This window comes from Phalacrocorax aristotelis, chromosome Z (assembly GCF_949628215.1).
Source record: "Phalacrocorax aristotelis chromosome Z, bGulAri2.1, whole genome shotgun sequence".
Lineage (NCBI taxonomy): Eukaryota > Metazoa > Chordata > Aves > Suliformes > Phalacrocoracidae > Phalacrocorax > Phalacrocorax aristotelis.
The window spans coordinates 16,944,101-16,961,281 of NC_134311.1; the positions used below are offsets into that span (position 1 = coordinate 16,944,101).

The 17,181-nt window shown below is 39.4% G+C and overlaps 1 protein-coding gene across 4 annotated transcripts in view; it reads left to right on the forward strand.

The window, feature by feature from the left end:
* SNCAIP (synuclein alpha interacting protein) overlaps positions 1-15,613 on the forward strand; it is a 103,750-nt gene extending 88,137 nt beyond the window's left edge. For 3 of the 4 annotated variants that reach the window (XM_075078607.1, XM_075078606.1, XM_075078608.1), the window contains exons 9-12: positions 5,408-5,500; positions 7,977-9,039; positions 10,793-10,863; positions 15,049-15,613. In XM_075078607.1, coding sequence (XP_074934708.1) covers positions 5,408-5,500; positions 7,977-9,039; positions 10,793-10,863; positions 15,049-15,133 — 1,312 coding nt within the window. In that variant the 3' untranslated portion in view covers positions 15,134-15,613. The remainder of the gene's footprint in view (positions 1-5,407; positions 5,501-7,976; positions 9,040-10,792; positions 10,864-15,048) is intronic. The other variant, XM_075078609.1, reaches the window with a different exon arrangement.
* Positions 15,614-17,181: the final 1,568 nt, after the last annotated feature.

The window sequence follows — 17,181 nt, forward strand, 5'->3', positions numbered from 1 at the left end:
GGCAGCTACAGATTCTCCATGTTTCAGTTCTCTTCAGTGCTCACCCAGTACTTGATACAACTGTTACCGCTCGTATGGAAAAGAAAGACTTATGTCAGTCAGCAGGCTGTTTATCCCCATAGAAGTAGTCTAGTTCTGACTTTCCTGACAAAAGCATAAACCCTTTTCCAAGTCTCTCTCCTCGCACTCACCCACCCACCCCTCCCCCACCATTTCACAGACTACATGCATAGGAAGTCATTTAAATGATTCTTATCTGGCTTCTGATGGTTCCTTTGCTTGCCTCAGTTGGAGTTAAATCTGCTTCCCTCAGCAGCCTATCTTTTCTGCCTTCAGATTTACCTCCAGTAAGTGCAGCAGCAGCCTTTTCTTCCTCTTCTTCAAAGAGTTGTGAGTATCCTGTGCAACTCTGTTGCAGTTTACTGAGGCAGTGAAATATTCTGTTTTCTGCTTGAAAGGACAGCTTCTGCATGGTTATTTGGGCTGCAGGCCTCAGGCCATGAGTGGCTCTGATTAGAAGCAATGGGCCATGTTCAGAGGCCCATGCTCAGGAGCGAAAGGGGACGATGGAGGAAGACTCTTGCTCTGTTTTGCAGCCCCATCCTGCATAAAAATGCAAGGACAGTATGAAGTACATGCCTGGGGTAGCTTTTCAAGGGGCCTTACTTCTAGCATAGCGAGAGAATTCATTGGCTACAGCACCTCTGAAGATCCTGAAAGCATCAGATGACAACAGATGGACGTCCAGTTTACAGTCTAAGTCACTTCAAACTGCTCCAAGGAATAGCTCCAACTTGGGCAGCTGTGCTGGCTTTCCTGTTTTTTCTCCACCTACCTCTACTGGTGTTAATGGACATTGTTCTAGAGGCAGAGGAGTTACGATTGTATCATGATGGATTACTTCAATGGTTAATATCAACACAGAAAGCCCTTATGTGCTTCCCAGTCTTGCTGCTGTAAACATGAGCGGATGATGCAATCTTCTTTTGTTTCGGGTGCCTTATTAGCCAGGGGTAAAAGCCTCCCTCTGATAACACTGTATGTCCCCAACCACAGGAAGACTGGAATGGTTCATATTGTGAAAGAACAGCAGCACAGAAACTGTCTTTGACCAGCACCTAGCAAGATCTACTTTCAAAGGTCCTAAACCAAAGAGGAAGTACGATCTTTCATTCTCTTTTTAAGAGCTCTTCCAGTCATCAAAGCAACACAGAGCAGTTCTAGAGGGGAGTTACCTCAATCCATCATACTCTTTGGAGCCATTCCTGAAGAAAAGGCACAAAACCAAAAAATAAAATAACATTTTGCCAGTGTTTTCACATCTTTCAGCAATTTGATCCAAAGCAGCTCAGATGGGCAATACACAGGAGTATAGCAAAACCTTTTGAGTCTAAGTCTCCATTTAGAGAGAAAAGCGTTTATATTAGAAAGAAGGAAATAAGTGGTAACTACAAATGTTCCATCAAATCTTCATGAGTGGATTAACTGAGACTTTTCCCCAAAAGAGGAAGGGAACCGAACAATTCTTTCCATAGGTAAAAAGGGAAGTGGCCTACAAAACCAGCTGTTACCGGCTTCAAAATGAAAGCTTTGGTTTGCATCTCTTGCTAGTTGTAGAAGTTTGGTCAGTCCAGTAGGACTTTCTGAACTAAAACTGCTTAGGACAGTCACAAAAGTTTCTCACAGAGTCTGTACAAAATGTTGGCTTTCATTTTACTTCCTGAGGTCTCCATAGGTCTTGCAATCTCAGTTATTACCTCACTGATTTCATCTGTCTAAAAAAACTTTAGTTGCCAGTGTAGAAAATTCCTGCCTGCACAGATACATGGTTTCTAGCACTGTTGACATAAGCTGTAATGACTTGCATTGTTTGGGCTTTCCTGGCCTGAAGAGACCAAGTGAGAACTAAAGACAAAATTAATGCTTCCCTAGACTTCTTTTACAATGCTGCTGGATGACAGACCATTCTACCTGCATTCCCAAAGGGTTGCACTGTCTGACATTTATGGACCTGGATGTGCAAAGCAATTCATGAATGAGACACTTGTTGGTCTTTTTGATACACTACCGAGCCAAAATTTCTGGCAAGGCAAAAAATAAGGCAAACCATAAGTCAAAAGGTGAGGATGAGAAAGTGGTTAAATATCCTCTGTTGCCACCACTTTTCTGTGTTCTGTGAACAAAATCCATTATTTTTCCTGAAACTTCATAGGAATAGATGTAAAAATAACTGGGAAAAAAATACTGTAGTAGTATGGTAAGATGTGTGCAAGTTGCTGGTTTGTTTTGGTGGGGTTGTTTTGGTGGGGTTTTTTTTTTGGTGGTTGTCAGTGTTATATGAAGGTGTAGTAAGAAACCCAGTATAAACTTTACAATGTTCCTCTCTTTTTTACTTAGTTAAACTGTTTTATTTTCTGCTTTGTAGCGTGGCCATTCTTGTTTTATTTGAAATAAACCGGAGAAGGCAACATACTATGAAAGAAACTTCAGTAGAGCCCATTGCCTGAGCCTGTTCCCTGTTCAGTTACCGAGATCCCTGATTGCATTAGGAGGTAGCTGGGGTCCACAGTTGTCTAAGCAGACACAGAAGGGTCCTTACATATTACTTACTGGGAACATTGTCTAATCTAAGATCCTCAGAAATTGGGCATTAAATATGATGAAGTAAGTAAACCCTCTTACCCTGCAGCGATCTTGTCTCCTAAATCAGTCTGGTTTTAATACTTAGCAACATTGCTATTCCAAGAAGCTGTGATCCCTTATTTTCAATGTTATCTTAGATATATATGTGTTTGTTATATATCACTAAGGATAGTGCTGGCAAGATGTCTGGATTTCTGTGAGCTATTTACTAACTAGTTAAACTGAAAATGGAGGAAAGTAATTCCTTTAGTACAATAAATTGTTGAAATGGAATGAGAACATTAATTCAGCAGAAGGGGTGTCAGAGATTTCCATTAAAGCTAAAAGCATAAGAAGCTGTTAACTACATTATTTAGATATATGGAAATAGAGTTGAAGGAAGCATAAAAGGCAAATAAAACAGATAAACTGCATCAAAATCTAATCTCAAATGAAAATTTCCCTGGCTTTTAAAAGAGGGTATCTGGGGAGTTATGATATAAGCCAATGTTGACAGATGGTAGGAGTAATTTTAAAATAGTCTAAGGAAGTGTGTAGGCAAGAGGAAGGAAGATGGAAAATTAAAGGAAGAAAGGATCTACATAAAGCATGGTTGTATTGTAAAATGTGATGGCAAGGCAGTATCTCAAGATCCCACTTTTATTTCTGTAGCACTTTCTAGATACACTCTGATATGTTAAAATGTTTGTTTTCTGCCAGCCCTGTAAGTACAACTCCTAGTCTAAACAGTCATCTGGATTCTTTCTGGCTTTGACATTGCCAATTATAAAGACTGCATTTGGAACGCAGCTAACTCTTCTGGTGATGGCATGTGAGTTAGGAAAGACTCCAGCTCACTGGCGGAGAACTATATTAGTTCTGCATATCCAATAAGAATAACAGTACTAAAAACATATTACTTCTACAGCAACAGAAGCAGAGCCTGGGAGAACCAGGTAAAAAGTCATTTTCACATTGTCATTTGTTCAGGATCAGGAATAAAACCAAATGTACCAATTGTATTCCAGGTGAAACATAGCATATGTACAGTACAGTAACAAAAAGATGTTTCTTGTTTTCTAGTAGTTTCCCAATAATTCTGTCTGTGCAGTGTTCAGGGGCAATGGAACTTACAGGTCACTAAACAAGATTGAATGTTATATGTGGCGGTCAACAAGTTAAAGGGGTGTTTTGATGTTGGAATGGAAAGTCTAAACTGGAAGGGAGCAGGGAGAGGAAGAAGACCTTTTTGTGGCAAATCGATCTATTCCTTCATTTTCATAGAAGTACTTGAAGGTTTGCAGGTTACCTTTTTCACCTGATTCCTTCCTATGGAAATAAGTATGTGGCAGGACAACAGAGACTGTGATTACAGTTCTATGGTAAATGGAGTTTCTGGAATGGATGTCACTTTCATACTACTAATGATTTATATCTTCTGTTGCAATTTTTTAAACATTGGTCTCTAAAGTTATCTACAAAGCAGTGTAGATCACAACATCACACTGAAGGAGTTAAACTGCAGTAGTGACAGCACTACTGAGTATTAAGTGGGTGCAGAGCACAGGCAGGATCTTTAGTAAGGTTGGGCAGCAAGCAGATGTGTTTTTCCCTACTTCCCTGAATACACACAGGTCATACTTAGCTCCATCCTACAGCTGAAGAAGATTGGACCAGGACTTCCTGTTGTCTGAAAAGCGAATTTGTCACCTGGTGTGCAATGATTCAATAATCACACACTCAGAAGAGACATTGCTGGTTTATTTCAGCATTGCGCAAGCCTGGGCGCTCAGTGGTTTTCCACAAATCAAGCACACCGAAGCTGGCTACCTCGTTATATTTATACAATAAGTCCATACATATTCTACCTATCTAATACTTATTCATTCTAATCTATATAGGTTGTGCAGTGGCATTAAATCACTCCTCTTGGCTCCACTTCAGAGTCTTCTGTGCATGCCTTCCTCTCTTCAGGGGTCTTGGTGGTCTTTACAGATGAAGTCCCCTAACCCTTTTTACCCATATATGGTCACGTGTTGCACAAGGACAACGTAAGGCTATTTTCTCTTGCCAACTTTCCATAATTTTCTTCTAAAAGGAATGCTTGTCCTTGATTAAATGGATAATCACTGATGATCAAGATATCTTGTCCCTAAGCTTACATTGAATACTAAAGGAGTCTAGATTCATGCTAATTAAACATATATAATACCTGTTCTTTCCAAGAAAAAGTTGTTCTCTTACATTCCCAGTGGGCAAAAGCTCCTTCCTGAGTTCATTTGCAGGTAGAAAAGGCGAGTGCAGTTGTCTGAGCTATCATTTAGCTGAGTAAAAGCCATCCACCAGGTGTAGGAAGTGACTTTTTAATCTGTACCTGTCTTCTTTCTTTACACAAAGAAGTAAGAACCAAGTGGCCCTAAGTTTGTTCTGCCGTATCTTTGTTTCTGGACTATTATTTTCTGTGAGCCACTCAGTTCCAATGAACTGCTGCTTATGATCCCACACTTGTCCTTCTATGAAGTATAATAAAAAATCTCTAACAAGTAAGCGTCTCTCAGTTCGTCTGGTACAGTGATCACAAAATGTCCACAGGGATTCAGAGACAAGTTCAAAGTCTCTGTTTATGCTATTATTTATAATTTCTCTTTTATTTACTAGGTAAAGTATAGATGAAGAAGACTTCTCTTTTTAATACAAAGTTGAATGGGTACTATCAGTTCTCCTGTAGCTTACTAATGCTGACAGTTTTACAATTCAAGGTAAACAGTCTTACACTTTCTTGCAGGCAGACAGTGGAACGTGTGACATTACAGAACCAACTTCAGCAGCTTTTAGAAGCCCAGCGGTCAGAGGGCAAGTCACTGCCCCTGTCCCCAAGGTAAGGTGACTGGAATTGTGCTTCAGCCTGGATTTGCACAGTTTCATGGCACATGGGTTATCAGAAGAAGCTGTGACCTGTCTAAATAGTAGATGTGTTCTCTAAAGTAAATGTGGTTTTTTACCCCATGGGCTTGAAGCTGAGTTTCTAGAATTTGATAGTGTAATGTATAAATATGGGAAATTTTGAATATGAAATCAATAATTTCTGTTTCCCAACAGAGTGAAAATCAGATTTACAGTGAAATAGATATATTTTGGATTAGATGAATAGCAGAGGATCCTAGAAACCCCTAGAAAAGTTGTGAAGTTTGACCTTGTGGTGTTCTGCCATACATTACTGCCAGCAGTAATTCATAAAGCCAGTTACCAACAAAACCTGCTTTCAGATTGATAAGACTCCTTACACTCATTAAATCTTTTGCCTGCAGTAGCTTCTATAAAAAGTCAAAACTCCAGAAATTTTATGTATTGTTTACATATCCTATCAGAAGTCCCAGAAATATACGCAAATTGACTAACATTAAAGAGGAGGAAAGTAAAGGAAGAGGACTGGAGCTGGAGCTGGCAAACGCCTCTCTCTGACTTCTGCAATAGACTTCCTGTGTGGTGCATGGAAGTCAAGCAAGCACCCTACTTCTCTTTGATAGCATTCTGAAAAAGACTTTCAACAAATTAAGTAATTCACGTGCAAATAGGACTCAGATTGTCATTATCTGCTAATTCATTTTCCTCTCTGGAAGTCATACACAGCACTTCTTGTTTCAGAGTTGTTAGGGGGCTACATATTTGTTGAAGTATAAAGGCGGCATAAAAGCTTGTGCAGAAGTCAGAGCTGTGGGTCATCAAGTGTGAACTTGTAGGAGCAGTGAGTGCTTTTTTCCCATTCTCAGAGAATCTCAAGTGCTCTTCTGGACAAGTGCTCCATGTCCCTGAAATTCATGTGTCAGCGTTTCAGTGACGTGCAAATGGTTACAGAACTGGATAACAAAGACATTGGGATTGGAGATGCAATTGTGTAAAGGAACTTCAGCTAGGAAAGGGCTGTAAACTCCAAACCCCTGCTGAAGTAGGAAACCACACTGGCAAGAGTTGTCTTGTCCTTTTTTTTAGAATCATGGTCTTTGTCTTCCCTGTCTGCCAGTTAAACAGGAACAATGGGACCAAATGCTATCTTCCAGCAAATTTGATTTCTGTGATTTTTGCTGACTGGTCTTTCCAAGTGGGCTTGCATCTGAGTACTGCTGAGCACCAGGACTGTTTAAGTATCAGATAAGATCAGGTGACCATCATTCATTATTCCTGTAAAAGTGTAGGTTTCAACATCTTTTTTCTTAAGTGAGCAAGTCTGAAAATGATACTCCATTGTTTAAAATTTTATTTCATTGTTGGCTACTACTTTTCCTTCCAGCTAAAACTCACTTGTGGATATTATCGTCATCCAAGGAACCATTAGCAAATCTAAGAGAACCTATCACTTTTACTAGGAATGTGTGTGGCAGATACAAGCATATTCTTCAGTGTCTGTTTCAGTTTGCCACAGGAGAAGAAGTGAAAGAAGAATTGAAGATGATGTGGCTAGTATAGGCATGTGAATTTTGTACACTGTGAGAACTATGGACTCATCAGAGTAGAAGTGGCTTGCGAAAAAGAAATGAAATATATGAATTCACTGCCTCACACTAACCTTAATTTTGTCACCTTACCCTTGCTTAGAGGAAAAGTGTTTTAAAATCAGAACATGTAGTGTTATGAGCTCTGGCATATGTCATGGGGAAGGAAATGGTCTCTGTAATTTATGTTGCAAATCAGACTTATTGAGATTGCTGTTTCCTCACTATATAACAGTTGGAGCTCTAAATTTCATTTATTATTCTAATAGTATTGAAATAAATTCCTGTCACCTTTCTGATGCTTTTCAATATTTCATATCTGAAAAGGTTCTGAGTGCAAATGCCCCTGCCTTTTTATGAGGTCTTATATGGCTATTATTAATACCAGATGAAGTTTAGATATATGAAATCATTGCTATGCAGAGAGCTGCTACTTTCACAGTATTTAGAATAAGCTACTTTTGTATTATGATGTGACTTGGATAGTAGGCATTTAGCCTTGCAGGGTTTTTTCGCCTTTTAAAACATGTCAACTCCCACAAATAGGAAACAGTAGTTTCTCTAAAGTTTTCCTCAGAAAGTCATCTTTGGCATTGAAATAACCATTCTAAGTTTTGATTTTAAGGAGCTTTCTTTGTAAGAGAAAGTGAAGAGACTTAAATCCTAATTAGGAGTGGAAGCAGGATTACATCCTTTTCTATGTAATCTTCGCTGTGGCATCATAGTAATGAATTCCATGTGAGTAGCGATGAAGAAGATAAGTAACAATAAGCCGAGTCAGACACGTACACTGGAAATGGCCATTTCACATTTTATATGTGCATTAATTTGCCTGTGGTATTTCTTTCTCTTTTTTTCTTTAAGCTCACCATCATCTCCTGCTTCTGGCAAAGCCCAGTGGAAACCATCTGAAGCAGATGAATTGTCTCCACCAAAAAGTAAATTGAACACCCAAGATGGGATTCAGATTCTTGGCAGCTTGGGAACTTCTAGTCGCACTCGAGCCAAGATAAAAGATGAGGACTCAGATAAAATCTTGCGCCAGTTGTTGGGGAAGGAAATCTCTGAAAATGTCTGTATGCAGGAAAAGCTGACACTGGAATTTCAGGATGCTCATGCATCCTCCAAGAACGTGAAGAAGATTTTGCCAGAGAAAAGGGAGCTGAAGTTAGCCAGACTAAGGCAACTGATGCAGAGGTCACTCAGCGAGTCTGACACAGACTCAGCTAATTCTGAGGACCACAAGAATGCCCCTGTGAAAAGAACTGACAAACCAAGGCCTCAGCCCATAGTGGAGAGTGTTGAGAGCACAGAGAGTTTGCACCTGATGATTAAGAAACACACTTCTGCAGCAGGACGCCGCTTCCCTTTTGGTATCAGGGTCTCTAAGTCTGTGGATGGCCACAGTCCCTCCCCTACTTCAGAGAGCAGCGATCCAGATAATGAAGCCCCGTATCAGTCTGGTACTGTACCTCAGAGCCAGTTTTGTGGAGACAGCTCTCCATCCAGCACCGACAGTGCCACTGCACAAAAGGTTGCTACCAGCCCTAAGAGTGCTCTCAAGTCTCCGTCTTCAAAGCGCAGAACCTCCCAAAATTTGAAACTCCGAGTAACTTTTGAGGAGCCTGTGGTGCAGGTGGAGCTAGCAGAGTCAGAACTAAATGAGGAAAAGGATAAAGACAGGGGCAAAGGACTTGTGCGGGCTCCACCCAGCTCTGGGGAGCCAGTGGGGGACCAGCTGAAAAGGCCTTTTGGAACCTTTCGGTCCATAATGGAGACGCTGAGTGGCAACCAAAATAACAACAACAACTGTCAAACAGCAAACCTGATCAAAACCTCATCAACGCTGCCTTTTACCTCATTAGGAAGGAAGATGGCAGACAGCAAGGGAAATCCAGCAGCTCTCACAAAAGGAAGAAACAAGCCAGTGAGTGCACTGAAAGGAAGAAGGGCCTTTTTTTTTCTTTTCTTTTTTAAGTAATGAATAAGTTTGACAGCTTCTTCTTGCTGCCGTTACATAGCAAAAGGTTGCACACAAATGCTTTACTATATTTGACCTGTAGAAAGCCCATCCATCCACTGTTTTAATTTTGGAAAGTTTTTCCAAGGAGTGGCAGGTATTGCTGTGTCAGAGTCCGTACTCTTAGTGCACATGGTTCACATGTTCCGTGTTGAAAGCTTTCCACAAAGACATGATTCATCTGGAAATTATGTTTGATGTTGCTGTGAGTGAAAGGTTGTACAATGAGAATGCCACACTTGAATCCATGGGATTTCTGAGGAGTAAATAAGTGGATGACTATCCCTGTCCTCTTCTATAGCCAAGACTGATGAGGCAAACAGGATAATAAGTGGTAGAATATAAGGAGGAAAAATAGCAGAAATTGTGTTTCCTGCTTCTGTGGGAGGTACAGCCATCCCCTAGTTGTTGAAGCTGTCAGTACCCAGCCCTCTTTGCCCACCCTCTGGTCATAGCACAGTCTTCTCATGGCTGGTCTGTAGCGAAGTGTACTGGATCCACATCATCCCTTCTGGGCGGTCAAGAGGGTGCCCTTTCTGGGATTCCAACAGAAAGAGGGGTGTCTCCAGTTAGGAGGCTGGCTCGCTTGTTCGAAAGAAAGGAGAAGATACTTTGAACAAATGTATCTTCCAAGAGAAGGGAAGAGGTATTGAATGAAGGAGACAGAGGTAGGAAGTACGGTGAGCACAGTGTGTTTGTGGAGCAGAGAGGAGAAGTGTGAGCATCTGGAGATACAATAAAGAGTTGAGTGAAAGGGAATGGTAGATGATTTAATCCTCTGTGAAAGACAGGGGGGAGGGAAGAGGTGGGTGGAAAGAAATGAGGCGAAAGAATAATTTCAAGATGAAAAAAAGAACATAAAGCAGCCCAAGAGGAGGAGGAATAGTGAATTATGTGCTGTAAAAAGTATGACAAGGTAATGGTAGAAAAACACAGGAAAATCTTAGGCATAGAAGAGGCAAAATGAGTATGGAAAAAAACCAGTGGAAATCGAGAACTGGGAAACAGTGAACAGCCCATGTTAGTGGGTACTGCTACAACAGTAGTGCTGTAGTAGACTGAAATGAAATGAAAATTCAAAGGACACCTAATAGCCTAACTTGAAGTGGGACTACATTTATTAGAGTTTACTCAGAATCACAGTATGAACTACTGATTTGAACCTTTAAAAACATGCACCATCTAGTTGAACAGCTGATTTAAGATAAAATATTTTCATAACACAATGGCAATTTTTTTCAAAAGAGTGATTCAGATTTTATAGCGACAGAGGAAAAGACAGTCTGTCTTCAAAGATGTTCTGATAGATTGCAAGGTCATGAGCAGTTTTCATAGTTCCTTAAGACATTTGAAGAGTTGGATGAGGTAATTCTAACAGTATTGACGCTTGCACTCTAAAACGCATGTTGTGTGTGAAAAGGCCATGCTTGCATGTCATTATTGCCAACATCAAAATTGTGGAAAGAATACATTTTCATACCAACCAAAGGACCAGAGTGCACATCTGAAAGAGGTAACAGATTCAGCCTTACTAACTCAAAAAGAAATCTGTTAAAATGTTATTGTGGTTATTTGACTGCGTGTTCTGGTAGACTTGCATGTTATGTACGTAGTAAGCTCAGTGCATGTTTTTAACTGATATGATGTTGTACTTCTTTAGGGTCCTTACTTCAGCTACACCAGTCTTCCCTTTAGCACGCTGAATGAAGAACTTCTGTGTAACTATGCTTGGTATGTGCTTATGCATGGTGATGTTTAGCATCTCTGTTGCTTTGTTTTCTCAAACTGCATGTGTTTGCTAACATTATTCATAAGTGAAATATTGGAATTGATTGATGCACAAGAAGGGAAGTAGATGAACAGATGAACATCTAAATTCCTAGAAAAGCAGAAATTTATGATAGATTTCTGCTGATGTCACCATTGAACTGGCTACAGGATTTCAGTTCCAAGCAAGTATAGAAAGTATTCATACTCATAAATCCACCAGGGAGTATAGTGCACTTTGGCTGATTATTCAGCCTCTGTTGAATGAAAGTCAAGTACCAGATGAGAATGGAAATTAAATTTCCTCTCATGAGGAGAGCAAAAAGACCGCAGTTCATCTCTAATTGGAGAGTACAGAGAACATGAGGCAGAATGCTGTACTTTAAGTCTAGTGCTCTCCTATTTTTGCATATTTTTATTAACGCTCTGTCAGACCCTGAAGTTAAATCTGTTTTTTAAAAGTCTGATAACTTTGACTGCATTCAAAATCATTAATTTAGACATGTTCCATCAGGACTATTAAGGCAGATAGAGGCCAGTCCCTCAAAGTCCATAAAGACATTTTGGAAAAAACGTTTGACAAAATGTGTGTTCATAAGCAAATGCTTTGTAAAAATTACCTGTTGTTTTTATACAGCTTTAACACTCAAATTCTTGTGATTATAATTTTTTTCTGTTACACTGAGATGTAAATCCTTAATTAGGCCTGGAAATGATTGCTATTTGCACCAGAGTTATACATTTGAAGATACTTCTGGGAAAATTATAAATTAGTCATTCTGCAGTTTGGGAGCCTAAACTACTTTCAAGTTACTATTTTCTAAATGTGTAATAGGTTTTTTTTGTTCACTTGTTTTCTAATGCCAGGACCTTCCCATACTTAAAAACTCTATTTCTGTAATGAAAGTCTTGTTCTGAAGTCTTTGGCACAATGGCTGTGAAACCAGAAACAGACTGTAAGGTTTCCAAGAGGCTTCATTCTCTCCTGAAAACAAAGAGGGAAATTCCAGTGCAGAAAACTGATTGCACAGCAGCAGTTTGAGGAAGCATCAGTGGGCAGCCTCCAGTCAAAACACCCAGCTGCCTGTCCAGACTGTGGAGTAATACAAAACCATTAATCTCATCCTTATGTTAGAGCCAGATGTAGCCAGTTGTTGTAATTCAGTGTTGCCTTGTGTAAATGCTCTTGTGTGAGAAGTCCCTGGCAGCATGGCATTTCCCCAGAAGCAGCAAGAGACAGGTATGGTCTAGCTGCCACTGCAGTGCTGCAGAGTCACCTGCTGGGAGGGTGGAGGTTGGGCCTCAACTCCTGGCTATCCCTCCAGGCCCTGCTGATCCAGGCACCGTGTCCTGAAGGTGCCCCCATGGCAGTGAGCACATGGAAAACCAGAGAGTAGGAAACAAGGAGCAGAGAGCACAAGGAGCACAGCGTGAGGAGGATGTTATTGTACCCACAGATTAGGACAGAAGTGGGCAAATTGTGTGTCAGTCTGTGGCATGCGATTTCCAAAAATCATATAAGAAAGGAAGATGTATTGTGCTTTTCAGAAATCAGAATGCAAACCTGAAGGCTCTCAGAGCTTCTAAGCCAGTCTTCGTGATGCCTTTTACTATGTGTTGTGATTTTTGAATGGCAAAATGGGTACCTGTTGTTAGTCCACTCCATGCTGTCCTGTAGGCTATCAAATTTCAAATATAGAAAAACATTACCATCACATGCGCTACAAGCCTACATGCACTACTGAACGCTGTCTGAATTTTACCTGGATGGTCTGGAGAGACGGTTTAATTACCATTTCAGAGCTATTTTGTAAAATAACCTTTCTGAAAAACAGCAGAGTCTTTGGTATTTTAAACCTTTGTATACTGTTATATTGGGGGTTTATAGTTCTGGACACAGTCCCAAACCCATTTTAACTCTAGACCCTTGTATAAGGGTTTTTATTAGCATCTTCTGAAAACTGAAGTCATTATGTAAAATCTCCCTTCAGTCAGATGACATTCCTGTCCACCAGTTTCCAGCTTCTATTTATTTCTTTTGTTGTTTTTTTTTTTTCATTCAAAATACCCAAGTACATCAAGACTTTGTAGTTTAACTTTTCAAATTGGTCACAGCTTAATAGTAGAGGATTGCATTAAATTTTCTAGTGTCCTTTTAAAAACTGATATGCCTTATTTTTCTTAAGGCCCTAGAGTAAATTTCATATGTGCAGGATGGATTGGGCTATTTTCCCCCCTTTTGGAAGGATTGGCTAGTGTTTTGCGTATTACAACTCTAGGCCAGTGCTTGTAGTTTTTTCAGTCTTACATGTGTGCCAATGAATGGTTCTTTCCCACACTTTAAATCATCTGAGATCTGCAGTACATTAAAATAAGCTGTAACTCACCATATCAATGCAAAACCCTGTATTTGCTGCAGTTACCAACAGCAAAAAATTGTTTCATATGTCAGGGGTAATCAGCGGAATCTACGACCAAGTTTCTGTCAGATAGTAAACTGGGCATGCTTCTAAAATAGTAAGTGGATCCAATCTAACAGATATCCCACTGCTAGACCTAGCGCTAGATAAATTAATACTTCAAATATGTACTCTAGAAAAAGGACGCTTATCTGTATGTATAATAAAATAGTTATGATTCAAACTAGTACAGTATAAAATCAATATGAAAGTAATCTAGGCCTTGTCCCAGACACTTTGCAGTTGTTCTGTTGTGAGCTGTTACGATCATGCATCAGTGCCTGTTGCATGAGGGGATATTTAGTATTTCTGGGGTGACACAGGCACCAGAAGATACTAGAAATTTCATTAGTAATTAGTAATATTGGTAATAGCTCAATTCTATGTCTTTTGCTCTTGCTTTGGGTGTGTGGCAACAGTAATATAGATGAATGAAGGGGATTTAAAAGTAAAGTGATCCCTCACATGATCTTATTAGGACCCACAACTCTGGTCCCTGAGAACATCAGCTTCTGTTAAATCCTGAAGTAACCACAAGGTTATCTAAGCATCTGAAGTATCAGTCTCTTGGGGTTATTTGGTTCTTTGTGCTGATTGTAGACTGGAATAAAGCTATTCTGGTTTACAGGAATCAGGCTCACAAATACATGAGTTTAAGGCAAACTTTTTATACACATACTCATGCCCTTTGCTCTGGGATTTTAACCTCCTGCTAGTTTCTGTCCTTTGCAGCAACAAACCAGCTAGTCATGTTTGTATTATAGGTGTTTACTGTTCAGCAGTAATAACTAAAAATAAGCCTTTTAACCTGTTTGAAAGTTGCTGTGGGCTGAATGCTTAATCAAAAATCTTTCAGCTAGAAGGTTAATTGAAGGATACGGAGGCTTCAGAACAAGGACATGTGAAAGGAAGTGAAGAAACTGAATGTTACAAATATTTAGTGTTCAATTTTTCTGCTTTAATTGGCAAGCTATCATTTGAGTCTCATATACAATGGATTTTATTTTTAAATTTAAGTTTACCTAGTGTGGAAATGAAGAGGAACTGTAGACAAATTATCCTTATCTGTGTATCTAATAAAATCTTGAATTGAGATTTTACCTAAATTACAATGTTAAAAGAGATATAGGCTCCATGTCAGAATTGCTGCTTGCTTTTTTTCCTGTCGCCTTTGCCACCATCTTCTACTTAAGCGGACACAAGAAGTAAGTCTAATGAATCACCTTTCTGAAAGTGTTCTTTCCCTCTGATGATTATTAATGGGGACTGGATGATTCCCTTACAGGTAGAGTCAGAAACAAAGAGGATATGTCTAACGTTTGTTGTAGTGGATCTTTTCATTATGGTGATGAAAAGATCACCCTAAAGGATGAGGAAATTTTGGACATTCTATCCATTATCACCAGAATGTTATCACAGTGCACTGCTTAATGCCATGACTTAAAAAGCTCCTCATCACTCCACTGGTTTCCAGTTTTGATTTCAGAATAGGAGCTGCAAGAAAGTCAGTAAGAATCCACACTATTAAACAGTAATTTGTGTAGTCACGTCTAGAGAAATAAGCTCAGCAAGGAAGATTAATTCAGAGTTCAGTACTTGCAAATGGAATAAAACTGGGTAAACAAACACAAAGCAAATCCCTCTATATTATTAGTGTTATCGTGAGTAATTTTCTTCTTTTTCTCTCCAGGCATGATGACATCAATAGGAAAAGCCGGAAATTGGACAGTCAAAAGAGTAATGAAGAGGCAGAACTGCAGGAATTCTTCCTCTAAACCACACCTCATGATGTCTCACTCTGAAGTACCTGAAATATATCCTTTTGAAACACTAATATGAGACATATCCCTCACCAGCAAAACAGCAGCTGTTAGGATGCCTTAATTTGTAGCAGTTAGACCATATACAAAACTTTTTTATGATATATGTGTATATGTAACTTGTTTGTAAGCTGTGCTGTGTAAAGGCATGGGTGAGCAAAAGTAACAATTTGAAAGTTGTTATGACACAGGCAACCTCCAAAATGTTTGTTGGGCCACAGAACACATTTTGTACTTTGTGTCTTGCATGGGTATATTGTCATATATCGTTATTTCCCTTTGTCAATGGCATATACTGTCAAAGTTTCAGACAAGACTCTGCCTGCTCAGCTCCTCAGTGAGACCAAGGCAAAAGCATTGATTTTTTTTGAGTATGTTTTGCCCGTTGTTATTTCTATTTTTTGTAAAAAGGAAATAAAGACAGTGTTAATAGGACACACTGAGTGCAGATACTTCTCATACTTCACTGTTTCATCTTTTGAGCTTTAAGTGTTTTATTGGTCTTTTTGGTGTTCATTTGATAATGAGGCAATGTCCAGTATCAGGATTTCAGTTCAGTCAATCAGTTGAGTCAAGAATTGCTTTAATGTTTAGTGGTCCTTTTTCAGCTTTAAAATTTGTAGAAATAATAAGAAAGCATAAATGCAATTTTAAATTACCATTTATTGTTATTTGCCAAACACTGGCAATATGCTCCTATCTGTTCAAATTACTGAGTAATCTTCTAAGACCTGCTTCATATTCTGTCAACACCCTCATGATCCTTTTACTGAATGTTCTTTGGACCTTTCAGAGGATATGCAATCTCTTACTGGATTCACTATGTTTCTGGTAAACTATGAGTACATTCTGCAGATGTTAATACTGCACAACGTCCAAGAGCAGACTTTTAGGCAATCTTTACTTGACACATTTATTTATATCAAATATGTATGTATATATTTGCTTTATTTTGATTACATTGATCTGTTTCCATTTGAAGACTGCTATGGTTTGATAAGAAATATCCCAATACATGTGGATTTATTTTACTGACTGTTCTAATAGAACATAAGGAAGTCATAGGAAGTTTGCCAAAGAAGTTTTGTATCATGAAGACAATTATAGGATCATAAAGGGGTTTGGGTTGGAAGGGGCCTTTAAAGGTGATCTAGTTCCAACCTCCCTGCAGTGGGCAGGGACATAAAATATGAGATTATGCAAGTTAAATTCCTGCAGTTGCAGACCTAGTAAGTAAATAACGTGGGCACTCAAGAGGACTTTGATTAAGTACAATGGAGTTGCTCTCTGTGCAGTTTCTCTTGCCTGTTTTTTGCTGTGTGCATCTTGACCATTGGGCTTCCTTTCTGGTCAGTGAGATGACAGAGGGACTTCCTGAATGTGAGTCATCCTACCTATTATAGATATCTCATTACAGGAGTACCAATCCCTTCCTACTTACCACAGGGGAAGCTGAGGTGGTAGAGCTTGTGGAAGAATTACTTAGTATTTGGATGCCTTTAATTAAGTGAGATAAATGTCTTTCTTTGGGTAACTCAGAGTGATGTCACGTTTGTCCATACAGCCACCATGGACCAAGATGACTGAATGCCCAAGGCGCCCTGCGTATAGGCTTTGGATAAGCACAGAGTACTACTGGATAAAATTGAGCCAATTGAGAGATCAGCAAAAAAAAAACACCCACAAATAGAAATAATAAAAGCATGCACTTACAGAAATGAAATTCTGAGTTTCTTTCGACAGTTCTTATCTGTCACTTGGCAACACTTTGATTTTTGAGCTAAAGCAATAAACCTAGCACTCTAGCTGACCTGAGCTGTGTTGTTTAAAGAAACAACCAAACCTCCAAAAATATCTGTCAGCCAGGAACAGCAATACCTCTAACTGGGCCTCCTGTCGTCTGTGTAAGTATGAAAAATCTGAATGCAAAGTGAGAAGAGACACATGTGCTGCAATTGCCAGAGTGCTAAAAGAGAGCATATGAAGAAGAGATCCTGTGTCTG